Here is a 26,595-nt window from a genome sequence, read left to right as displayed (position 1 = left end):
CAAAAATTAGCCAGGTGTGGTGGCTCATGCCTGTAGTCCTAGCTACTCAGGAGCCCAAGGTGGGAGGAGCACCTGAGTGTGGGGAGGCAGATGCTACAGTGAACTGTGATTGTGCCACTGCACTCCAACATGGGTGACATAGTGGAGACCCTGTCTCAAAAAACGAACCCAAAAAAGCCCACAATTTGGGAAAAGCAGCCTCCTATCAAATAAGCCACATCAAATAAGCCTATCAAGGCCGGGTGCGGTGGCTCATGCCTGTAATCCCACCACTTTGGGAGGCCAAGGTGGGCAGATCACTAGGTCAGGAGATGGAGACCATCCTGGCCAACACAGTGAAACCCCATCTCTATTAAAAATACAAAAATTAGCTTGGCGTGGTGGTGCATGCCTGTAATCCCAGCTACTCGGAGGCTGAGGCAGGAGAAGCCCTTGAACCAGGGAGTTGGAGGTTGCAGTGAGCCAAGATTGCACCACAGCACTCTAGCCTGGTGACACAGTGAGACTCCATCTCAAAAAAAAAAAGCCTATCAAATAAGACGTGCTGATGGTAAGTCCTACGAAGGGAACTGGAGAGTGAGCCAAGGGAGTGGAGAGGGTTAAGGCTCTGATACCAGACAGGACCATCTGCCTGAATGGCAAGTACTGGAGCAGAAGGGCCTCTGTTCTCTTCTATTCAGAGCAAGGTTCTAACCAGAAGCCCACAAGCAGGCTCACACACTTGAGTGTGGCCTGGAACTTGCAAACACAGTCCTTCTGCCAATCCACAGCAGCATGAGGTCACCAGCTAAGCATCTCTGGTCATTTCGGCTTGGGCTGATTCACAGCAAACACTGACATGGAGATAGTAACTCAGTGTAGCCAGAACTTTTTGGGAGGCAGCATGGAGTTGTCACAGCTGTGAAATGTCTGAAACAGATGCCATAAGCATCTGGTGGGTTCTCACCATGTTTCAGGCTGCCGAGAAACTACGGAACAAACACTGACCGAGTCTGTGAATATCACCGAGCCAAGAGCCTTGGCATCCTGAGGGTGATACTGTTAGATGCAGGCATTCATCATCTGCTCTGGGCTTTCTTCTGATGAATGGATCATACTACTTATTCTCCACTAGAGCCTTTTGTTTGATGGTGGGGAGGACGCGTGGGGAGAGGGAGATCTCGAGAGCTACTGGAACGACAGAACTGAGTTCTGAATGGCTGGTCCCTAAACATTGGACAGACAAAAACCAAATGGTCCTGGATGCTGGTAAAAACAGAAACTTAAACAAGTTAAGCCCTCTGCTCTCCGAAACCAGTAGAGACAGTCTGCAAGTTTTCTAAAGGCTGTGGGTTGACTGCAATAAACCCCTAAACTAAATATTGTTCCCATTTTTTATGAATGTCTTAAAATTCTATTGTACATTTTCTTGTCTCCTTCAACCTAACACAGGAGCCACCTACTTCTGTGATGACATTCATTGACTCAGGGTCACTAGCAGTTAGATGTGCAGGGCTCTGAGGGTGGAGGGCTGCTGCTGTGCCCAGTGCCACCACACTGATGGCCTGAGTGAGGGGGACCTCCATGGGGCTGCTGTTCCCTGGCTGGTGGCTGTCATTCTTCCTAACCAAGAACCCACCGCTTCCAATCAGCAACAGGCACGACAACCACACTTCCACCATGTGGAACAGATTCACTGAATTGCAAGGCTCTCCTAGCAGAAAACTGGAGGAAGAATTTGTGCATGAATTTAGCTCCTGCGCCACTAGCTCTGGCAATGGCAGAGAAGAGATGGGCAGGTAGCTGTCCTCCTAACGGGGGTGTCCCTGCGGGAAAACCACAGGCTGTTCAAAGGCAGGCAGGTGAGTCAAAACAGATGAGGAAGCTCTGCCTTGTCACCTCATCAGCTAGCATTTTAAAGCCAAGCTGTTCACAGCTAAATCTATGCTGGACAGACTTGTGTAAACATACTTAAGGTTTCAAAAGAAATAATGAACTGTTATCCACACAAAGCTTCCAGTTTTTCTGCCACCTTCCCACAACCCAGATAAGTATTACTCTTGGGATCCAGTCCTTGTGCTGTGGCTAGGGACAGATACGGTCCATCCTAGAGTGTTTTGGACACAAAACACCATTGACTACACCCAGGAATGAGGACCAAACGAGAACAGGATGCAAAACCACTACTTTCCCTTCTGTGGGTCCCTATAGCAACGAGCAACAATGCACACAGCAGTACAGCCACACAGGCTGGGGAATCCCGGGGCCCATGGCTTGAAGTTGAGCCTTGGTGAGAACCAGGACTGTGAGCTGACCCATTCACTCTCAAGATCTTTACCAAGGCCTTCAGTTCTCTGTACGATGCCTCATCTGCATTCATTCCCACATTTAGGGTTGGTAACAGACCCCATGTGGCCAAATCCCAAAACACGGATGTCACATTCCAGAGCATGCAGTATACATTTGTGTAAAGACCTATATCTGCAGATGTTCTCTCAGCTGAAACCCCCTGCAAGATTTCAAGATATTCCTCTGACAAATGCAGGCCTGGAAAGTAGGAGGGCTTGGGGCAGTAGACGATAGTGGTTGTCCTTGAAGGGGCACAAGAGAAAGGTACCAGACAGAAAAATGCAGAGAAGGCAAGGTGGATTTTGTTGACATGCAGTCCACAGAGAGCCACTGTGGCTAACTAAGCCTGAAAAACAGCACTTAGCTTGCCTCTTCTTGGTTTAAATTTTAACAAGCGTCTCAAGTAAACTCTTGCCTGATGAAATTCACCCTGATGCCTGGTGAGGAAGAGTGTGAACTGCTTCCCAGGTTGCAAAGTGGTCTGAAGATTACTCATGAGGCTTTGGAAGGGAGGGGCCAAGTTACTGTTTACCTTTTCATTAAGACCCGAGGGACAACTACAAGATGAATTCTGCCAATAGCTGAGAGCTTGGAAGTGGGTCTTTCCCCAGTGGAGTCTCTGACGAGAACACAGCCCCAGCCAATACCCAATTAGGAGCTTGGTAAGATCCTGAAGTAGTGAATCCAGCCAAACTCTGCCAAGAATTCTGATCTAGATAAAGACTGGGGGGAAGTCTGTTGTTTCTCATGTGTGTCTTTAGCCATCAACTGATGGGCAGATTCTCAAGCAGGATGATAATACAATTCAGGACTGGTCACTGAGAGAAGAGAGCTCAAACAAAGCCTTCAAAGTCAGCCCTTCTCTGGAATTTTCTTCCAAATAAAAAAGTCACCTTGAATATTAAAAGGTTAGAAATTCTCACTTGAGCTAAATGTGTGATGTCATGGCTGCTAGACCTGACGTCCATCGTCTTCATGGGTACCTCTCACTGTGTGTCACTCTATGTCAGGCTTTTTAGACAGCTCTGCAGGGAGCTAGGAGTCACCTGAAATGACTTGGGATGCTTGTTAAGAAAATCAAATCCTGGGCTTTCCCCCTAGTGAATCAGAATGTCTAAGCCCAAGTGCCCCAGGAGGCTTAGACATTTCACTAGGCAATGAAAGAACAGCGGTTTGGACCTTTTGGCTGTCAGTAGTCATGCTCTTATCCACTCAGCAACACTGCTGCCCACCACATCATTTGGAATGTGTTGGAAACTTTTCTTTCACCAAATTATAGAGCAGCCTATACTATTTAAAACGGAAGGGGAAGGACTCCATAAAGAAGTAGGCAATATTTCAATCCACATACTTTTACTCATAGACATAATCCAACTCTGCCAGAATTCTGTACTTTCTCTGCACCTGGGAGCACACGCAGCTCCTTCTTTGGACCCACAAAGGGGATGGAACAAACAGCTCTGAGGCTCTGAAGGACAGGCCTGCACTCCTGCCAGGAAGTGAAGCTCTGTGGCTTTCCCCTAGGGTGAGCTATCTAATAACCTCTTCACACCACCATTTGGCTTATTAGGAAATAATTTAGGAGCATTTGGAAACAAATCTGTGCAAGAGAAATGGAAATCATATATACCAGGTACACACACAGAAACATAACCTGGAAATTCATTTTAAATACTCTTGCTGACATCTATTTAAAAACAACTTGTAATTTAAAGTCTTAGATTTCTAACATTAATCCAGTCAAGTGGAAAACTGGAAAGCAGCATTACTGATTTAGTCTCACAAGTAACCAACTCAAATCTTCACCAGGCTGTGCTCAGCCCAGGCTTCTCACTGTAAAGACCAATGGAAATGACTTGATAGCTTGCATTCATACGGTAACGTGAGTAAACCCCACGAGGCTGAGTTTTACCCTCATTCTGTACAGGGCAGGGCAGGCCACTGCCTTCTGTGCTGAGCTGCCTTTGATTTGTGTGACAACGGGGACAGAAGTTCACGCCTGGCTCACCGTGCACAGGTCACAGGAAGATCACATTGGTTAGATGTGTGAGATTCGGCAAACCAGAAAACAACACCTTACTTAGGTACTTCCACCTGACATTCATCAGATGTACTGTAACTGCTAGTCTAATTCAAAATAATCAGTTAATAGGATTGCTTTAAAAAATAAAATCTTATGCTTCTAGCAAAGTTTTGCTACTCATGTAGAAAGTTCAAGGAGCTCTAAACTTCAAATGCCTGTGATAAAATAAAAACAGGACTACATACATCACAGTCATTCTTAAGACAATTAGGCCAAAATAGGGCTAAAACATCAAGCAAGCTGCCCCAGACTACAAGCAGTGGCATTATAATTACCTGTTTCTCCCCACAATGTATCGGTGCCATTGACTTCTACTTCATGTTCCTTCTCCATCCCCAGCAAGCACTGGACCACCTGTCAGAAGTGGCAAGGTGATTTAATGAATTCTCTTAGCAAGAGGTGCTTATTATAGTCCATGTATCAAAGGAGAGAGTGTGTTGTTTTTTAACCATTATCTCACACTGCACAAGGAGAGAAAAATATAATGAAAACTGTTTTCAAGCATAATTCATATGCTATTCACACTTTCAGTTGGAGAATTAAAAAAAAACTCAGTGAATTTCAGCAACATGGTTCAGGATTACTAGGTACTCAGAATTCTAATGAATTCCAACATGACCCAAATATGCCAGCCTAATCAACAAAGGACACGGCAGATCACACAAAGTGCAGTTTCTGCATAAATCACAAGATAGTGAATCAATTTTTCACAAGGAAGGAAAACAAAGCGATATACCTTTTTCCAAATTTTTACAAAGTATTGTTCAAATACATTTTCTGCTGGTAGCATTATTCTTTTTCCCTTATGGGACTCTTCCTGTCAAAGGGTGGGTCAGGTCACAGGTATGGAGGCAGTAAGCCTGGCTTGCAGGGAGACGAAGCATCTGTGCCCTGGACCTGAGCCGGTGTTCACCCTGAGCAACAGCAGTGAGCAACCGGAGAACACGACAAACCCACCTTCCAGTCTCCTAGCCCACACCCTTTGTGGTAGGCTGAATAATGGCCCCCAAAGATGTCTACATCCCAATCCCCAAAGCCTGTGAATGTGAGCTTACAGGGCAAGAAGGAACTGCAGATGTGATTATGAATGTTGAAATGGGGCGATTATCTCAAATTATCAAGGTCTATATCTGATACGCACCTGATCTAATCAATCCGAACCATCCTCTTAAGAGGGACAGGAGGAGTCCAGGTCAGAGGACAGAGGAAATGAGACAACAGAGGCTAAGGTGAAAGTAAGGCACTTCGGAGATGGAGGAAGGGGCCATGAGCTAAAAAATACAGGTGGCCTCAAGAATTGAGAAAAAGTAAGGAGACGGGTTCTCCCCTAGAGACTTCAGAAGGAAGGCTGACTTCCCAATAGTGTGATTTTAGACTTCTGACCTCCAGAATTCTAAGAGTAAGTGTGTGCTGCTTTAAGCCACTAAGGTTGCATCTATTTGTGATAACGGCATTAGGAAACTAACATACCCTCCAAGTCCTATGGTGAACAAACCCTGCTTTTTTCACCCTACTGGCTGTGCTGAGGTGATTTTCGCTCAGCATTTCCTCCCAACCAGCTTTAAAACAAGGGGGTTAGCATGGATTAAGACCAAGGTCATTCCTAGGCATTCATGGTCCTCCCAGTGATGACTTTTCACACTTAAAAAAAGGAAAACATCTACATTTTCATATGTGTATTTGTTTAACAGTATCTCTCTCTCTGTGTGTGTGTGTGTGTATATATATATATGTGTGTGTGTGTTTAATGTTTAAGCCAGATGTTAGCCAGCCACTATATTTCATGCTTGCGTGTGTGTCCCATGAGTTTTGAATGCCAAAGTCAGCCAGCCAGCTTTGCACTCAAATTTACTAAAGTCATTTTGGAAAAAGAATCTTACCAAATACTGGCACCTCTAATTGCTTGAAGATAATTCAGAGTGAGAAATACACAGGAGGAAGCGAGCAAAACATTATTAAATTCACAGATAAAGAAAGCCAAGACACACAGGTCAGAAGGTGACAATTAAATCTTCAAACTGAGGAATACCAACATCTGTCAGAAATAAATGCTGTATTTAACTACTGCATGGCGTTTTCATTCAGCGGAGGAGCTGTAAATGACAAGCATTCTTGTGTGCTATCAAAGCATTAAAGCTCTATTTTTAAAAATCCTTCAAATACTCAGGAACGATTTTAGAATCAGGATTCTATGTGATTATTTTTAAACGAACACAAGGACAGAAGAAATGAATCAAAGGGGAAAAAATTTAAAACAGCAGGTCTAGAGGGCAGAGCAGGGAAGGAGGAGAGTCATGAGGAAGAGCTGAGAGTGAATGTCATTAACAGGCTTCCCATAGAAGAATAAGCCTGCCTGTCCCCATCACGTGTGCACAGGAGTGTGCACTGTCACTCACGGGAAGGATGTGATGCCCATAGAAGACCTTCTACTGCAGGTGGTCAACGCCAACTGCTAGTTTTTGGCATCCTCCTCCTTTCGGTCCTTCAGTGTGTCAATTGACTTGCTGGGCTACAGCTTCTAGTTTTCCAGGAGGGAAACCCCTGCCCCACTCACCAAGCTGTGGCCCATGCTGGCGGCCGCAGTCAGCGCCTGCTGCAGGGCGTGGCTCTTCCTCAGGGCGCCTGGCTGGGGCGGAGCCGGCGACCACTCACAGGTCAGCAGGTACTGGAGAATGTCACCATGGCCCCGTAGGGCACTGTGGACAAGCGCACACTGGCCCTTCTTATCCAAGTGGTCCACCTGGGGGCAGGAGTGGGGGAAGGTTATGGCTGAGCATTACTTTGCCTCTGAGCATGCGGATGCACCACCTAACTGTGTGCAAACCCCACTCCCTGTAAGCATACGTGGGGTTCACATTCCAACTTGTCTTTCTGGAGAACACGGAACCTTAGTCTGGATTACTTCCAGATGGTAATGAATGTACCATTGCAGGCCTCAGGTTCCTTTTGCAAGATTCAGGGTCACAAAACACCCTCCTTACTCCCATGTCCCTGCAGCAAACTACACAAAGCTCCTAACTCTCTTGTGAGCATGTGTGGAGACACAGACCAAAAACTTCGGACAAAGCCCTGTGCTTCCCAACTTTGGTTGCTTGGGTGGGGCATTCTAAGTCTGCTATGACAAGCTATAATTTGGGGGAGTAGAGCCACTCTCTGGTAACTGAGCCAGGGGATCCAAAGAAAGAGAGGGATGTGGAAAAACAGCTGAGTGTGGAAGGGCAGGAAAGGAGTCCAAGTGGCATCTGATTGGGAAGGAGGTCTCATGCAGGCCGGTGGCCTGGGCATGCTGGCAAGTAAAGGGGCGGGGTGGCCACAAAGTCAGGGCAGGCCAGCTAGGCAGAAAAAGTGAGTGAGTGCCACACACCTCCTCCTCAAGGCCCCAAAGCAGTGGCAGCCCTTCATGCCCTGTCTAAACCCCAGAGTACTGGGCCTGGGAGCAGAGCCCAGAGCCTAGGCTTGCATGCCTGCCGACTCTGGGGATGCCCTGTACCCTCATTCGGAGGCTTTGCCAGAGCCCCCTGACATAGCACTCAGCCTCCTACTCCAGAGCTTTCAGCTGTGATGGGGAGAGGCCTGCTGGCCTCAGAATAAAGTGTAAAGCCCAGCTGGGATCCGTAAATGGAGGTGCGGTGATGTGCAGCAGTAACATACCCACCCCAAAGGCTTAGCCACACATTTCCCTTCTCCATGAACTGAAGTTTATGTATGTCCCAAATGTTGGATTTGAGAGAAAAAAATAAAGCTCCCACAGCTGTTATAAGCCTAATTTTTTGAACTTTAAATATCCTAATTAAAAGATAAAAGATAATTAGCAGTTTATCTCTACTGTTATTCAAAAGGCAAATTTCCCAAAAAAATGCTTCCAGTAAACCTAGCATTTACTGTGAGCTCAATATCATTCTCATTCACCCTATTAAAGCTGACAGCTCCTGGCCAGACGTGGTGGCTCATGCCTATAATCCCAATAGTTTGGGAGGCCAAGGCAGGCAGATCATGTGAGGTCAGGAGTTCAAGACCAGCCTGGCCAACGTGGTGAAACCCCATCTGTACTAAAAATACAAAAATTAACCAGGCACAGTGGCACGTGCCTGTAGTCCCAGCTACTTAGAGGCTGAAGCAGGAGAATCACTTAAACCTGGGAGGTGGAGGTTGCAGTGAGCTGAGATCATGCCACTGCACTCCAGACTGAGCGACAGAGTGAGACTCTGTCGAAAAAGAAAAAAAAGCTGATGGCTCTAGAGTAACTTGTATAGCAATACATACTTATTTCATATATGACTGAATGCTTACTCAGCAGCCCTGTGGTAGGGACTGCTGTTATGCCCATTTTACAGATAAGAAGCCTAAGTCATATACAGGCTCAATAACTTGCCCAATACCCTAGAGCTGGCAAGTGGAAAGATGAAGATTCCAGGCAATCTAGTTCCTGGAGCTCAGGCACATGGCTTCTTCATGAGTTCATGGAACTCATCTTACTGTTTTAAAAGGACATAAAATGGGATAAGAAGAAGAGAGGGGAAAAAAGCAAACATTTAAAATATTTTAAATCAATCTTGGTGCTTTCTAGATCAATACTTGCAGGCTTTTTACAGGCTGGCCCTCCTCATGTGGCTAGGAGCCAGGGTCTCCCTGGAATTCTGCTTTCGCCTAGACAACATTAAGCAGAGTTGCTGTGTATGAGCAAAACACACCTCTCTGAGGCTGCCACATTACACAGTGACCAATCCCTGGAGCCCGACCCTTTCTGTGTATGCTGTGGTTTCAGAGACAAGAGAGTCTGGCCCAGCAGATAACAATTCTAGCAATGAGATGAAGCCATTTCCCTGCCCCAGCCCCAAAAGAGCAGGCTGCCGCTTACCCTCGCTCCCTTCTTGGTCAGCAGACACACCAGCTTCATGTGGCCAGCAGCTGCTGCGTAACAGAGGGCAGTCATGCCGTTCTCCGACGTTCCGTCCAGGCAGGCACCAAATTCCAGGAGCAGAGTGACAACTTCCTCGTGGCCAAGGTGAGACTGGACGCACAGGATTGGGGCATTATTTAACACTTCTGTCCTGTAGTTCACGTTGGCCCCTCCCAAAATCAGGAGACGGCTCACCTGTTGGACAAGGCCCCCCCAACAAGATTGTCACATGTATGTCATCTAAACATTTGTGGAAATGGGCAGTATCCTCAATTTTCGGTATCATTTTAATCCAGTGGTTCTCAAACTTGAATGTGCACCAGTATCACCTGGGAATATATTAACAATGCACATTCTCATTGGTGGGAATGTAAAATAGTGTAGCTTACTGGGAAACAGTAAGATGGTTCCTCAGAAGATTAAAAATAGAACTACTGCCCCAGGCACGTGACTGTAATCCCAGCTACTCAGGAAGCTGAGGTGAGAGGATTGCTTGGGGCCAGGAGTTTGAGGCTGTAGTGCACTATGATCATGCCTGTGAACAGCCTGCTGCACTCTGGCCTGGGCAACACAGCAAGGCCCTGATCTGAAAATTTTTTTTAAAAATTTTAATTAAAAAAGTCAGTAGAGGCCAGGCGCAGTGGCTCACGCCTGTAATTCCAGCACTTTGGGAGGCCATGGCAGGTGGATCACGAGGTCAAGAGATCGAGACCATCTGGCCAACATGGTGAAACCCCATCTCTACTAAAAATACAAAAATTAGCCAGGCGTGGTGGTGCATGCCTGTAATCTCAGCTACTTGGGAGGCTGAGGCAGGAGAATCGCTTGAACCCAGGAGGTGGAGGTTGCAGTGAGCTGAGATTGTGCCACTGCACTCCAGCCTGGCGACAGAGTGAGACTCAGTCTCAAAAACAAAAACAAAAAAAAACAACAAAAAATAACAATAAAACGGCCATGTGATCAGCCATCCCACTTCTGGGTACATATTCAAAAGAATTGAAAGCAGGATCTCAAAGACATATTTGCACCCTCATGTTAATTGCAGCATTATTCACAACAGCCAAAAGGTAGATGCAACCTCAATGTTCATCAGTGGATGGATGAAGAAAATGTGGTAAATATACATACAACGGATTATTCAGGCTTAAAAAGGGAGAAAATCCTGCCATATATGACAACATGGGTAAACCTCGGGGAAGTGAAATAAGTGAAGCAAGCCAGACGCAAAAGAACAAATACTGTGTGAAACCACTTATGAGATATACACAGTAGTCAAATTCATAGACAGTAGAATGAAGGTTTCTGGGCCTGGGTACGGGGGAAATGAGAGTTGTTGCTTAAGGGATATAGAGTTTTAATTTTGCAATATGAAAAGTACTGGACATCCATCGCACAACAATGTGAATATTGTTAACACTACTAAATTGCAGACTTAAAAATGGTTAAGATGGTAAATTTCCTTTTATGTGTTTCTTAACCATAATTAAAAATAAGAACTAAACAAATGGCCAGGCAAGGTGGCTCATGCCTGTAATCCCAGCACTTTGGGAGACTGAGGCAGGCGGATCACCTGCAGTTAGGAGATCGAGACCAGCCTGAACAACAGGGTGAAAACCCCGTCTCTACTAAAAATACAAAAATTAGCCAGCGTGGTGGCGCATGCCTGTAATCCCCGCTACTCAGGAGACTGACGCAGGATAATTGCTTGAACGCAGGATGCAGAGGCTGCAGTGAGCTGAGATCACGTCACTGCACTCCAGCCTGGGGGACAGAGCAAGACTCCGTCTCAAAAACAAAACAAAACAAAAACAAAAACAAAAAAAAACTAAACAACTGCAAATTCTTGGGCCCCACCCCTGATTTCTGATTCATTATATCAAAATGTGGTACATTTTTAATGAGTTCCTCGTTGATATTGACACTCTTGGTTTGGGGAACCACACTTTGAAAAAATCACTGTTTAACCTCAACAAAACCAGGAAATTCATTTTCCTGGCAATGAAGTAATAATTGTGGCTGGGTGCAGTGGCTCACAACTGTAATCCCAGTATTTTAGGAGGCTGAGGAGGGAGGAATGCTTGAGCCCAGGAGTTTGAGACCAACCTGGGCAACATGGCAAGACCTTGTCTCCATAAAAAATTTTTTAAAAAGAAAAAAATAGTCATGGTGTTAATAGTGAGATAAGGCCAAAAGTAAATACAAATACTTTATAGGGATGTGTTCCTAAAAGAAACAGAAAATATGGAAATGTCCACATGTGCCAGGATTGTCCACAGCATAACACTGCTAGAAAATAATGTGCTGCTTCCACTAATTACTATATCCCCCACTTAGTAATCTCCCTGGATCTAGGTATTGGGAAAAGCTTTTTATCCACAGGTTTTAAAATAAAATCACTGAACATATGCAAATTTTAGGTATATTAATATTTTTTCTTTCAGATCTTCAGATCATTAGATACAAATGATGATCCTTTAACAGCTATTAAGATGTCCAGTGTGTTTCTTTCAATGGCTCACGTCAATGGTCCTGACCCACATCAATCACTGCCCCTGACAAAGCCTGGCAGGTCCTCCACCTGCCCACTAAATGTGAAAACCACAGAGACTGTCATTTATTGACTAGAGACACATGGGGATCATTAAAAGATAAAGAGAGATGACAAGGTATAAAAAATTCAGGGTATTTCAGTGATATGTGTCCACAAGAGTAGCTGACAAACAGAATATTCACAAACAGATAGGTCTGAAAAATTATACTACCAAGTGGTAAAACCATAACTCACAATGGCGTAGCAACAGGTTAGAACCCCAGGTGTCAAATTTGAAGATGTCTTGGCTGCTGAAGCTTGAACCTCTGTGATCCAGGCCTCCAGCTTCCTCTCTGATCTTCTCTGCAGAATCCTTCCCTCACTGCAGCCACCTTGGACCCAACACGTGCTGTGACAATGCCAAGCAGGGCCAGCCTCATGGTCTCTACCCCCTTTTAGTTCCCTGACTGGAATGCTCATCCCATAAATACAATCACTTCCTGCAGGGCTCTGCTCCAGTGCCAGGACTCGGGGGAGAGTGTACCCTGCCTCCATGTACTCACCACCTGTGCATGCACCCAGGCCCTCTCTATCCCTCAGCATGCTCTGTTTTCCTGCTTAGTCCACTGCACCAGACACTGGTTCTACGATACAGAAGTTCACAGAGAAGAAAGGCAAACAGAGCCTCTCTATGGATGGGGATGACCCACACATCAGTTTCTTCAGACTGTTGGGACTGCCATCTACATTTAAGGAAGAACAGGCCATGTGCAAGTGACAAGGAGCCAGCCAACCACCTGACCACCACCCCGCTGTTTACACCATCAGAGAGACCACTGTCTAGCCAGATCCAGGTGAACACCAACCCAGCCTCTAGGTTCTCACTGTCAACTTGCACTTGTGGAGGAATGGATGAGAGATCAGAAAGAGTGTCCAGTCCTGACGCTGCTGTTTCATGGGCAACTTCAGGCAAATGACTTAATTAATCCCCACCGAGCCTGCTCTACAGATCTATATAGGCTTGCTTTTTAAAAATGCCACCAGACTCTGATCTAATTCAAAAGCATTGTAAGACTGCATTATGCTACAATATTAATAAAGGTGTGGCTGGGTGTGGTGGCTCACGCCTGTAATCCCAGCACTTTGGGAGGCCGAGGTGGGTGGCTCACCTGAGGTCAGGAGTTCGAGACCAGCCTGGCCAATATGGTGAAACCGAGTTTCTACTAAAAATACAAAAATTAGCTGGTTGTGGTGGCACATGCCTGTAATCCCGGCTACTCGGGAGGCTGAGGCAGAAGAATCACTTGAACCCAGGAGGCAGAGGTTGCAGTGAGCCAAGATCACGCCATTGCACTCCAGCCTAGGCAACAAGAGCAAAACTCCATCTCAAAATAATAATAATAATGATAAATAAAATAATAAAAGTGTTTTAAAAATCCCTTTGAATAACTGTTAGTGTGGACAGAATAAGATTATGCTGAAGAAATACGTGAGGATTTTATTAAGGCCAATGAAACCCGTCCTCAGCAAGAGAAGTAGAGAAGATACACGTCTGGAAATACATGCAGTGCCACCAAGGGGCACACCAGACTGCTAGCTACAGGACGGGCAGGATCATTTGTAAATTCCCTGGATAATTTTGCCAGCCAGTTACATTCTGTCCTCCCCCATCAACCCCATACCTTCTTGAGATCCATGGGCCTAAAAAATGAAGGATTAAGTGGTGTGAGTTCTCAGCCAGCCCCCAAACTAACCTACTGTGTGATTTTCAGAAAATTCCTCAACCTCTCTGTGCTTTAGGTGCCACCTAAGAAAACAGCAGCCTGCCATCCCATTCCATCTAACAGGTACTCTTTTGCTAATAATGGTGGAAGGTATACTTGGAGTACCATGATGAATCCCTTATAAGAGTTTACCTGGAAGGCATGTGCTCAGGGCAGAGGTTTCCTAAAGATGTCATCAATTCACACTTCCTCTGCTTCTGGGAAAAACATTTTCCTTTGTTGGTGTAATGCTGTAGGTATTTTTCCACTTAACCCTCCATCATCTTCCCCTAAACTATGGTTCTTAACCTTGATGCATGCTGAAACCACCTGGGAGCTTGAAAGTTTCCAATACCCTGGCCCCACTCTTGGACAGTCTGACTTAACTGGGGCTGGGGCTGTGGTGCCCAGAGCCCCCAGGTGATTTTAGCTGGCAGCCAGGGCTGTAAACACATCAAGTGATAAAGGCACCTGCAGAGCAAGAGCTTGCTGAGTGTCAGGCGCCCTTCCAGCTGTGTAATTTTGGAAAGTAACAACTGCCCTAAACCTCAGTTTTCTCATCTAAAAAAATAAGGATAAAAGTTTCACTTCACTTGGTGGTTGTAAAGATTAAAAATCAATGTGTAAAAAAAAAAGTGTATGTATATATATGTGCACTAAGCATTTAGCACAGCACTCAGCATCTGTACATGCTAAATAAACATTAATCGATGTTATAATCAACCTTTCATGGAGTCTTCAGAAACGACAAGAACTCGGGTCCCTGACCTCTGGAAGGCACAGGAGGGTGCTCTGCCCTCCTGTCCACATCACCCTGCAGGCCCAGCCTGGGCTGTTCACCAGCACAGAGCAGCAGGGACACCTCATGCTGAGATGCGGGCAGAGGTAAGTCACCTGCAACCATCACATCCTCAAGGTCGGCAGCTCCTGTTAACAAGCACCAACTGGCACATCCAGAAGTTCCCAGGTGCCTACAGCAGAGCCACTGTTTCCAGAGATGAGGAAAAGCACTAACAGCAATTCATGTAAACATAATAAATGCCAAGTATGTTCCCAGTAACTTTAACATCTCAGTAAGGTTTCTCATCACTTGAGAAACAGCCTCTTTTGTGTCTCCACTTTATAGGTGAGAAAGCCAAGGCTCAGAAGGAGTAAGGCAGAGCTGAGCACTAAGCACAAAGCTAATGACGGTCACAGAGCAGCCAGGTGGCAGAGCAGCAGTCTTGGCTGAGACGGCACTGTGCTGAAGGAACCTGTTTAAATGATTCATCCTATAGATTTTCCCCCAACGATATGGAAATTTTTCGACCATGATCACAGAAGCCCTCCTTGGACAACACTCGGAAGTGGTGGTATCTCTCAACTTCTGGATTTAATGAAAACAGAAAAACAGGAAGGGAGCTTGGGATATGCGAGGCAATACGATCATGAGGACCAGAAGAGGCTTGGCCAGGGTGGTCATAGGGCAGCATCAGCATTCCCACTAAGTACACTGGAAGCTCACACAAGCACAATTGTTTTTAAATGTGTCCTTCCTGACTGTGATGCAGGATATGACTGGATCTCCCGGCCAAGGGAAGTTGGGCCAAAGGCCACGCCTAGCTCCTGTTCTCCTCTCCTTTCTGTTGTCAGCTGAGAAAAGAACTGCAACCTAATCCTCCTGAGGCCACAGCTTGCGGCTGGCCACCAGTCCTATGAGATGGTACAACAAAGCCACTGGCTGGATGGGACCCCACTGGGCCAGTGGGGCCCAGGCTGGCCCCATCCTGGCCTGGCCACAGGAGACAACATGGTTAGAGACTGCTAGCATGCCACTGCAACTAAAATCCATTTACCAAGTAATCATCCCAGAGCAAGTCACTTTAATTTACCAAAGTGGCAAACTGCAATTATTGTTCAAAATGACATTCATTCCTGTATGACAACATTTAATACACTCTAAAAAAAGTTCCTTAATTACATGCATAATTTAAAATTACTGTAATTTGTTCAAGATCCTGTGAAAACCTTTTTCCCCCCTTGAAAGATAAAAGAAACAGAAGGATAATGAAAAGACTTAAGATTCTATAACCACATTATAGAAATAATTTGGGAGATGGTGTAGATGTAGGTGACACTGGAGTTTTACAAAACAAAGTAAAAATGATTAACTCTTAAAATCGCACATACGTTAAAGAGGAAAGTTTATAATCTCAGGAGGGCCATGCTCATTATACTGTTATGCAGTACCTTTAAATTTACTGTCTTAAAAACTTGTACTCAACAGATGTTTCCCATTTACTTATTTCCATATTAAAATAAATTCTATGCCCAGAAATTCATTAACGTATGAAAACAGATATTGCCATTTTTATTCTCATCTTTCTTATGATTATAGAATTTTATTAGTTATGGAGAAGCCAAGAGATATACTCTTAGCTGAAATGAAAGATGAAACAATGTGAGTGATTCAGGGGGAAGACCTGCCTCACTAAACTGCCCCAGGGCTTCTACAGGCAGCCTGGTACATCAGGGCGTGAGGCTGAAAGGCCTGGACACTGACTGTCTTTGTGACCTTAACAGGCTACTTGGCCCCTGTGTGCTTCAGATTCCCAGGCTACATGAAATCAGGAAGAAAAATCTACCTTAAAAAGCTGAGTGGAACATCATGACATGAAAGCCACTGACCAAGAAGTGAAGAAGCTCTTGGCTCCACAGAAGGCCATGCTGATACCCTTTCCATAGGCAGAAATATGTGTACATGAAACCTCGATGATTGTTTTTCTGTGTACTTATCTCTATGCATCACCCATCAATGCTTAATTTCCCATGAACTCTAAAGAGATGGTCCAGATTAGTAACCCAGGACACTTAAAAAATCCATTTTCCCTAGAAATCTCTCTGATCTTTGATTTCTTTTGTAAATTGCTTCCTTATCACATCTGCTGTGAAACAGTCACCACATGTGCACAGAGCAGCCTGACCACCCACATCTTCCTGCCAAAGAAAAGCTAAACTTCTGGAAGAACGAGTAATACAGTGCCCAAGCCTGTGTGATCAGGGAAGCACATCATTAGAAGCTCCTCTGCGTCCTCTCACCACCACCCCCTCAGAGGGAAACAGGGCTGTTGGAGGAAAGGCCAGCAGCCGCCCAGGGCTGGGTCTCCGGCTCTCTGTGCAGAAGGTTGCTCACCTTCACGTTGGGAGTATAGAGATTCCTGAGAGAGGCCAGGGCGGCGGACAGCCCCTCAGTGCTGTAGCCGATCCACAGGGCTTGGAGATGGCTTGAAGAAATTCCCGTCTTCTTACTGAGGCCCTGGAAACAATCAGAGACAGATCTTGGAAACAATCAGAGACAGATCTGCCTGAGCATCTCCTTCCCACCTGCAGGGTCACTCTGAAAGTGGGTCTGCCACAGAGGGTGCAGATACCTGCAGAAGGCACGGGGTCACACACAAAGAATGCCTGGACACGCGAGCTTTCACTACCTGAAACCAAAGGTCAAGGAACCAGCCTAACTTCACTAGGTTAACTGTGTGCCTTGGGAGAGAGATGGCAGATGAGAGAGTTTCTCTTTGAGTCAGATTCTTGCTGTGTCGCCCAGGCTGGAAGTGCAGTGGTACAATCTCAACTCACTTAAACCTCCACCTCCCAGGCTCAAGTGATTCTCATCCCTCAGCCTCTCAAGTACCTGGGATTACAGATACATGCCACCACTCCCAGTTAATTTTTGTATTTTTAGTAGAGACAAGGTTTTGACATGTTGGAAGTAAATTAGAGGAAGAATAAATGGCAGAATTAGAGTATCACTATCTGAGCCCCACAAGGTGGAGCGTGCCTGTAGTCCCAGTTACTTGGGAGGCTGAGGCGGGAGGACGGCTTGAGCCCAGTGAGTTATGATCGCACCACTGCTCTCCAGCCTGGGCAAACACAGTCAGAAAGTCCAGGTGGTACAAAATCACACAGGTCAAGAAACTCAGGTTCTCGAACAAATCAATAATAAGGAACAAAAAGTAATGAACAAAGTGGAACCTTTAGATAAAAAGAAACTTATCAGAGATTGAAAGGTGGAAAGAAGTAAAACTTAAGCATAGCACTCAGATATACATTTGAGCAATCAACTATAGCAAAATGCAAGGAAATGCCCAGGCTGAGTCAGAACAGCGGTTACTTTTGGAGAGGGGCGGCAGAAGGAGGTTGCATTTGGGCTGAGGTGCGTGAAGGGTTTCTTGGATGGCTGACAGAGCTGTCTAAAATCTCCAAAGCAAAACCTCAAAATGACAACAAAGAAACCCTTCCCCAAGCTGGTGTGCATCTCACCTTGAAAATGTGCGCCTTCAGGATGTGGTGGCCGAGCTCCATGGTCTGCTGGCGGTTCAACTTGCCCTCCTGACGCGAGAACATGAATGCCAGGAGTGCGTGCCCGTTCCTAGGGGAAGGAATACAAAGGCTCATAGCAGAAGAGCCCATTCCACCACACCGCAGACCCACTTTCAATTCACCACCCATTGCTTTAGTCATTGATTTATGCCTGTGACAAAGATATAAACTCTGGGAGGCTAAGGGTCTCATCTGAGTCATAATGCCTAGCAAAGTGCTCTGCACTTGGTAAACACTCAAATGTGTTTCTGGAATGCATGCACGAATAGACACAGAGCACAGAACCATCCCTGGGCCTGACCTTCAGGTCCCCTCAGGATCACCACCACTAGGGGTAGACAAGAACGAAGTCTCATGTGGAAAGGAGAGAAAAGCCAGGCCATGCTAGGTGACAGCTCATGATCAAGAAAGCAGAGAATTCTAGGCTTGGATGGCACACAAGTCCCTGTGGTGAGAATAAGGCTAAGGCATCTAAGTGGGTTTGCTGTGGCTGGCACATGGTGGACATCCAGCCAACAGCGCCCATTTCCCTTTTGTGAAGGTACCATCCTGCCCATTTTCCTGCCCATTTCCCTTTTGTGAAAGGGCCATCCTGCCCATTTGCCCTCCATGTCCGTAGGACTCACTCTGTCTTCCTGTGGACCCCACGCCTTTGAGCCAATTAGTTTCTAAATGACACACAGTTGCTTATTCCAATAGGAGTGACTTCTATGCAATGTAAATTACTTTCATTTCTATCATCCTGTCAGCTTTGAGCTGTTTGGTTGGGGAAAAGCAGGTAGTTGTGGAGGGAGGAAAAGATAAACATTATATGTTTTAAAACACATCTTCCTAGTAGTTGCTAATCTAGATGATTAAAAGCCTGCATTATTTAAACTGCATTTGTCTATCCAGATGCATGCCTGCTTCTCAAATAGGTTATAAACTGTGTTAGAGATGAGGAAATCGAGGCAGGTGGAGGCCAAGGAACCAGTTTTTATACTACAGGGGAGGGCATGACGTTTAAGGCCACACTGCCCACTGAGTCTCATCCAATGTCTTGTAATGGCCTGAAGTTTTCCCACGAGCACATGCCCTGTCATCCCCTGGACACCTTCCACATCCCAGATCTTGAGCCTGGGATTCCCCTCTTCCCTTGTTCCCATGGAAACCTCTGTCGGCGTCTCTCTAGTGCTCTAGGCCCCCATGGCCTCGCCAGGTCCTACCCATGGACTGATCCCAGGATTCAATCTGGCCCAGTTCATGTCAGTTGGGAGCCACTCTCCCAACCACAGGCTAAGTCCTCCTAAGTCTCCCAGTTGGCCGAGCTCTGTGGCCAGGCCAACCGTGTCCATCACAAAGACACACTATCACCTTACAGGGTGATGACCACACACCCCTTGGTGGCCGGGCCTAAGGTTTCCAGTGCTCCCAGCTGAGCACACGGCATCCCACCTCTCTGAGGAGACAACTCCCCATGCCACTGCTCCCCACCTATGCCCCTGCATACCCTGCTTATCGTTCCTCCCTGCCCTCCTGTTCTTGAGACCAAGCAATCCCCCTTCTAAGACAATCCGCATTCATGATTCTGTTCATTTCCAAAGCTTCCAGGTATCAAGCTCTTACTCTATGCCAGATGCCGAAACCTAACTGAATTATCTAATTTACCTGCACAATCCTGTGACTAAGTACTATGACCCCCATATGCTTACATGAAGAAACAGATGCCTGAACAGGTAAAGCGACTTGTCCAAGACCACATGGCTAGATGACAGAGCAGAGATTTGAACTAAAGTTGGTCAGACAGGAGAGCCTGTGCTCTTAACCTGTGGAGCTTGAGTCCTCCTTCATTCATTCACAGCTACACCTTATCACTGGCACCACGTCTGACGGGGGGATTCTATGGGGAACAATGCAAGGTGCTTCCATTGAGAAGCTCTGAGCGATGGGAGGGGACACGCAAACAATGTGCAAGTCAGCTAACTGGGTGCTGTGAACAGATTCCACGTAAACAAAGAAGAGGCAACCTGCCCCGTCACTCAGGCCCTGGTCCCTCCTCCTCACATTCCCAATTTCTCCTCCTCCTCACATTCCCAATTTCTCCTTCTTTATGGATCTTTCTCCACACTGTCTCTCAGTGATGTTTCTGACAATGTCCCAATCTCCTGTGTTATTAAAAAACAAACAAACAAACAAAACCACCCACCCCCTAAGATCTTCCACCTCCCATCCCAAGACACTGGCTCCCTCCTCTTTCTCTCCTCTCAACCCAACAGTCAGAGTCTCCTAAGGATCCGGGACCCTCCTCCCTCACTGAAAATCCAATGGCTTCCTCTTAACCATCATTTCCCTTCACCTCTTGGCAACACTTACATCCATAAGGTCCCTCCCTGAAACCCTCCTCCACGCCCTGGAAGCCCAGTGCTATCTTTTCTCTAATGACATGAGCTTCCTTACCAAGTCATGCCAGACACGTCTCCGTCAGTGATGCTAGATCTTCAACTGTCAGCTTCTCCTCCAACCTGCCGACCCGCCCTGGCCCTGGAACCTGTCTGCCTGGGACAGATGGCTATCTTGCAATCTCAACTGCTGAAAACTAAAACCAGCTCTGTCCCTGCAAAGCCTGCCACATACCCTGCCTTTCTTACCCTTCCCAAGAGCAACGCCACACCTAGTTTCTGGCTCTTCTTCCTCTACTCTGCCCATGAGGCCAAGCCACAACAGCTACCTCATGTCAGCAAGGCCCGTCTCTATCCCCAGTCCCCCCAAGTCCCCACTCCTGACTGGTATAGTAGGCCCCCCACTCTCTGTGCCCTGCACACTCCTTCTGTCAGCTCTTTCCTCTCCTCTGTTCCATGAAAAAAGGTCAAGTCAAACTAGATTCGCTGTTGCAGAACACGGCCTGCTCATTCTGATGCGACGTCTTCAATAGCTCCTCCTGTCTGCAACAGCCTTGTTCTACCTACTAATACCTATTCACTTCTCGAGTTAACAGAGAACAGAGCTAATAGGGGACTGTTCTAGATGAGACTGCCTGTGCAACCCCAAAAAACTGATGGATCTTAAAAATGGTCATCAGTGGCTTCTAGTGCCTACAGAGACATGATGATGTCATGCGCCTCCTGAGAGAGGTACTCACCACCACCTACTAAGTGTCCTTGTTTAAAAAATATAGAATCTGAACAAGCCTCTAAACTTCACTACCAATTTATAGGAAATAGGGGTGAGAGGAATACATGAAAAAACAACATGAGGATACAAAATTCAGACGATGGGAAACTATACAGGATGAACTACCCAGCTGCCCTTTTTAAACAAATTGTGAGGAAAAAGAAAAAAAGATGAGGAGAGAAACTATAGATTAAGAGAGATAATCGAATGCATTTTATGGACTTTTTGGATCCTGATGTGAACATACTAAAAAACAGAAATTTGAGCATGGCTAAATGTTTAAGATTATTAAGAATTTGCATTAATATTTTAGGTGCAGTAATAGCTTGGTTAAGTATGAAAATATCTCTAAGATGAATATTCAGTTATTTAAAGTAAAATGTCATGTTTACAATTTAACATACTTCAACAAAAAAAAGGAAACAGATGTAGCAAATATTGCAAAATGTAAATATGTTTAAGTCTAGGTGGTAAGAATGAAAACTCAAACTATTCTTTTTTTTTTTTTTTGAGACAGTTTCGTTCTTGTTGCCCAGGCTGGAGTGCAGTGGCACGATCTCAGCTCACTGCAACCTTTGCCTCCTGGGTTCAAGTGATTCTCCTACCTCAGCCTCCCAAGCAGCTGGGATGACAGGTGCTTGCCACCACACCCGGCTAATTTTTCTTTTTTTTGTATTTTTAGTAGAGACTGGGTTCACCATGTTGGCCAGGCTGGTCTCGAACTCCTGACCTCAGGTGATCCACCCATCTCTGCCTCCCAAAGCGCTAGGATTACACACGTAAGCCACCGCACCCGGCCAGACTCAAACTATTCTTTATCTTCATAATTCTATTTCTGGAATGCTAACCTAGGGCATAATCAAAAATAAGAGAGAAGAAAGGAAAGAAGGGAGGTAGTACATAGTCTTAAGATCTTATTTAATAGCTACCAACACTCAGTGAGAAGACACTCATTTTTTATAGATAAGGAAGGAAGGCATGGAGAATTAAAATATATTTCATGCAGAGAAAAATATACAAGAATCAATGGAGGATTTGAATCCAGACCTGCAAGGCACCAAGACATGACAGGTTGTTCTGTTTGTAAGTAATTTAGAAACAACTTAAAAATCCAACGAGGGTATAGTGAAGTACATAATTATTTGCCTCCTAGGAGTTTTGCACAACCATGAAAAATGAAAATGACACTTTTCTAAGACTTCTAACAGCTTAGTAAAGTGCCTGTGATGTGTTAAGTAAAAACCCAGACAAGAATTCTAAGAGAAAAAGAAGATTGGTATATCATTTAAAATGCTACAGAAAGAGGCAGAAATAAAAAATGAACTGTCTTTGTCTGAGGGTTGAAATTTTCTCCTTTTATAATTAGGGCAAAAATACCACAATTGGGAGTTGGGGAAGAAATGCTACCATTTTTCGAGGCCCAACCCACCATCACCATGTTTTAAAATCACCTCCCCAGGCCCCTTTACTTCCGCTGGGAGCTTCTCCCTCTCGTGAGGTCCGCATGAAGTGTGCCTCCCTCTCGCAGATCACTTCCTGCCTCCCCTGCCCTGTGTGGGAAGCCCTGAGAGCAGGGTACTTGTCCCAAGAATTGGTGTCTGCCACAGTACTTTGCACATAACTGCATATAACAAAAACTGTTGCTGAACTGAATCCAGTAGCTTCCTTCCAACATTGTTCTATATCCTCTCAATTGAATGAAGCTCAAATACTACAGGGGTCTTGGGAAAATGGTAACAACTCACACCACCCGGGAGTGAGTGCTTCCTTAAATTCTGTACCCTTGGTACCTCTCTTGCCTCCACCTAGTCCAGGTCCTGCCCCAGGGGATGTCCCCATGCCTGCTTTTAAGAACACAGTGGCATTCAGGAGCCCACAGGCACCCACCCTAGCTCTGACCTAGGCTATATAACCTCAATGCCCACCAATACCCAGAATGAAGTGAAGCTTAATGAAGACTACAGTCCAGCCACTTTAGCCTCCAACCCAGTAACAACCTACACTTCTGATGGAGTCTTTCAATTTGTTTTTATGTCTCTACAAACTCAACTATAGTCAATCTTCCTAGAAAATGACTGGACTTTTCCTAGAAAGTAATCTGACTTGGCTAGAAATGTCACAGCACATGTTTCACCTAGCTATTATGGTCTGGCTAAATAACCTGGATGTTAGTTTATTGACCCAAACCAGGTTCAAAAGATAACAACAAACCTTCAGCCAGTGTTACTGAAGAAAACAATAACAGCCCCAACATGAACAGCAGCCAGGCCTATCAGGTGGATCTTCGTCAATATTCACAGGGAGGAAAGTGGCTGTGAGGCTCCCAGGGCTCACCAATGCTTGTTCACCTCTTCATTTCTGGATCCCAGCATCTGGTCAAATGCCTAAGGGGTCAGCTGAGCAGCTTGCCAGCCCTGTTACTAGAGCAGGGGGCAATTCTGGCTCACAGAGAGCAGAAGCCACTCAAGACAGCAAAGACACAGGCCAAAGCCATGGCCAAGTGGAAGTTGGGGGCTTGCCATATACATATCTGAAAGCATCTGTACCCTCAAACTTTCTGACCTCTCATGCTGTTACCAGGCCACACAGCGGACAGGCTTCCCTCTCCATCCCACTGTGATAACAGCAGCCCAGGCAGCAAGGAGAACTGCATCCTAGCCTGGTCCAGTCCGCCACACAGAGCTCATCAACAAAGGGTGAGGGGTGTGGATCGGGGAGGCTAGATTGGATCATGGTGCTCCCTCTGGGCTCACAGATATACCTGATCCCTGGGACAAGTCACTCCATGTTCAAGGGGTGGCAGGGGAGTGGAGGTGCTGAGGACCCATGACAGTCTGCAGACACACAGGGAACACCCTCTAGAGAAGCCCCCTGTTCCCAGGGGCTGATCTCAAACATTCCCATGCAAGACCCTGCAGAAGCTGGGTGGGGGAGGAGACGGGGCTCCATGAGAGAATGGACAGCAAGGAAGGACCACACAGGCACCACCCAGCTTCTCTTTTATCCACATGTACCATCCATAAGGGACTCCTAGCAATTAGAAGGCAGCTTCTGTATAGAGAATTCCCCATTGCCTATCCTTCTGCCAAAAAGGAAGAAAAATAATAAAACAAAGCAGTAACACTGAATTAGTCGTCTGGATTGCCCTTCCATTGAGACATGCGCATCACATTTAAATCCTTTCCCCAACTGCACATGAGATTCCCTGCAAAGAGCTGACAGAAAGCGCCTGCCGTACCTGGGCTCACACAGGAAGGCCGTGTTTTCCCCGTCTGCTCTCCAAACAAGCCACTCCCTGAAGGACGGGTGGCAGAACATGCGGGTTTTGTCTCGCCTCTTAATGAGGAAGCAGGAGAGGGCGTCCATCCTCTGCTGAAAGTCTTCCCATCCCTGCTCCCCCTGGATGTGGCCGGCATTAATAGCCTGAAAGATCTGCTCGTCTGTCATGGGGTGGAGGGATGCGAGGGCCACGTTGAGAATCGGAAGTGCCCTCTCAAAGGCGGACTGGGTCATGAACTTCATGTTGCACTGAAGCAAATAGAGCTCAGAGAGAGACACGGGCACCACCTTGTAGCTGGCACTCTTAATGACCAAGTGGCCCCTTTGGAAGAGGTCCAGGGTGAGCTTGAGGTACAGGTATGAGCCAAGGCTCCGCAGCACCAGGTGGCTGCTCACTTTTCCAATGAGCGTGGCATCGGCCTTGCCGTTCAGGGAGATGTTGCTGAGGATGTCCTGGCTGCTGTGCACCCTGTGCTGGACGTAGGCATGCAGGTCACTGTGGATGTCTTTGTTGTCTGGGAAGTCATCTAAGGAAAGCTTGACAAATGGCAGCGCACTTATGATTTCCTGGGGGGAGAAAACAAAAACCCACAGTGTCACTCTACAGGGATTCCTTTTTTATTTTAGCAGCATTTTAAACCAGATTCACTAGTTTTGTTTCAAGGAGGATTTTCATGGATTACAGGGACTCATTGTTTTGTATTAAAACGTGTAATAGGATAAGGTGAAGATAAAAAGCTTATGTGAAAGAAATCCTGATGGGAGATGGAATCAGTAAATGCTATCCTGAGGCCCTCATCCAAGGACCCTGAGCCTAGCGAGCAGAGTAAGAGCCCTGTGCAGACAGCGGCAACGAGGCCAGGGCCAGTAAGGGCAGTGAGACTCTGCAGGTGACCTGATACCCATAATCCTTACACTGTGAAACTGCTTATATAACAAGGACAAACACCAACCAACACTGCACATCTAAGAACACGGCCAGACGCCAAGATAAAAGACATCCTTCTTTATGCATCAAACACTGGGGCTGTGTAACCCAATCAGGAAATCTGAGTCTGCCCCGGGCTGTGTCTCAATGACAGCGCATCTTAACAAAGCTGCCTACTTTGGTATAGCACGTTATTTTATTAATTGCTTTTTTAAAGTAAACTTTTAAATTGAAGTCTAACATATGAACATATGATTTGTGCACAAATCACAACTGCACAGTGTCACTAATTTTCACTAAGTCAAATATACCTATGTAACCAGCACCCAGAAACAAAACATCCTCAGCTCCCAGAAGCCTCATGTGCCCTTCCCATCTCTTCCCCATTCCAAAGATTAAGCACATCTGACACCTCACAGCAAAGAAGAGTTTTGCTTTTTTAAAAACACTTCCCACTATTGTTTCTGAAGTATTTAAATGCATGTGCTCATTTAATATAACAATGTAGATAAAGAGGGCAGAATACAATTATTCCCATTTTACATGGATGCTATCTGAAGCTCTGAAAACTTACACAGCTGGGAAGAGGAACGTAAGATTCCTGGCTCCTATGATCTACTGATGGCCAAATTGTGCTTACTATGTAAAAAAATGACTGAAAAATATACAAACTGAATGTCCAAAAAACATGCATCAAGTTCAACTGAGATCTAATTTCAGTTTTCATAACGAAAAAATTCCAAATGCTGTTTTTAAATAAATATCATAAAAGGGCAAAAATCAAAACCTAATGTCTAAAAGTCTTCACTGAAAAAGGATAGGTATAGAAAGAGTCAATGGTTAAGATACAATTTCAGGGTTTAAGTGAGGAAGAAGATGGAGGAGAAAAAAAAAATCACCCTACCCCTCACTGCGAATGTTACCTCATGCTTAAGTTTTATGAAAAAATAGACCTCTGGGAATAGGCCTTAAAAATCTTTTACCTTCAGCCAGGCGCAGTGGCTCACGCCTGTAATCCCAGCACTTTGGGAGGCCAAGGTGGGCGGATCACCTGAGGTCAGGAGTTGGAGACCAGCCTGGCCAACATCGTGAAAATCCGTCTCTACTAAAAATACAAAAATTAGCTGGGCGTGGTGGCGGATGCCTGTAATCCCAGCTACTCAGGAGGCTGAGGCAGGAGAATCACTGGAACCCGGGAGGTGGAGGCTGCAGTGAGCCAAGATCATGCCACTGCACTCCATCCTGGGCGACAGAGCGAGACTCTATCTCAAAAAA

The 26,595-nt window shown here is 45.9% G+C and overlaps 1 protein-coding gene across 19 annotated transcripts in view; it reads right to left on the bottom strand.

Annotated features, from left to right (window-relative positions):
- The window catches only part of TANC1 (tetratricopeptide repeat, ankyrin repeat and coiled-coil containing 1), a 262,830-nt gene that overhangs the window by 28,833 nt on the left and 207,402 nt on the right, over positions 1-26,595 (bottom strand). For all 19 annotated transcript variants that reach the window (XM_054478253.2, XM_063647544.1, XM_063647547.1 and 16 more), the window contains 6 exons: positions 24,352-24,959; positions 17,904-18,012; positions 16,777-16,899; positions 9,270-9,506; positions 6,966-7,151; positions 4,687-4,765 (listed from right to left, as the gene is read on the bottom strand). In XM_054478253.2, coding sequence (XP_054334228.2) covers positions 4,687-4,765; positions 6,966-7,151; positions 9,270-9,506; positions 16,777-16,899; positions 17,904-18,012; positions 24,352-24,959 — 1,342 coding nt within the window. The remainder of the gene's footprint in view (positions 1-4,686; positions 4,766-6,965; positions 7,152-9,269; positions 9,507-16,776; positions 16,900-17,903; positions 18,013-24,351; positions 24,960-26,595) is intronic.

This window comes from Pongo pygmaeus, chromosome 11 (genome assembly GCF_028885625.2).
Source record: "Pongo pygmaeus isolate AG05252 chromosome 11, NHGRI_mPonPyg2-v2.0_pri, whole genome shotgun sequence".
NCBI classification, from domain to species: domain Eukaryota; kingdom Metazoa; phylum Chordata; class Mammalia; order Primates; family Hominidae; genus Pongo; species Pongo pygmaeus.
This window is presented reverse-complemented; position numbering and strand designations above follow the sequence as displayed.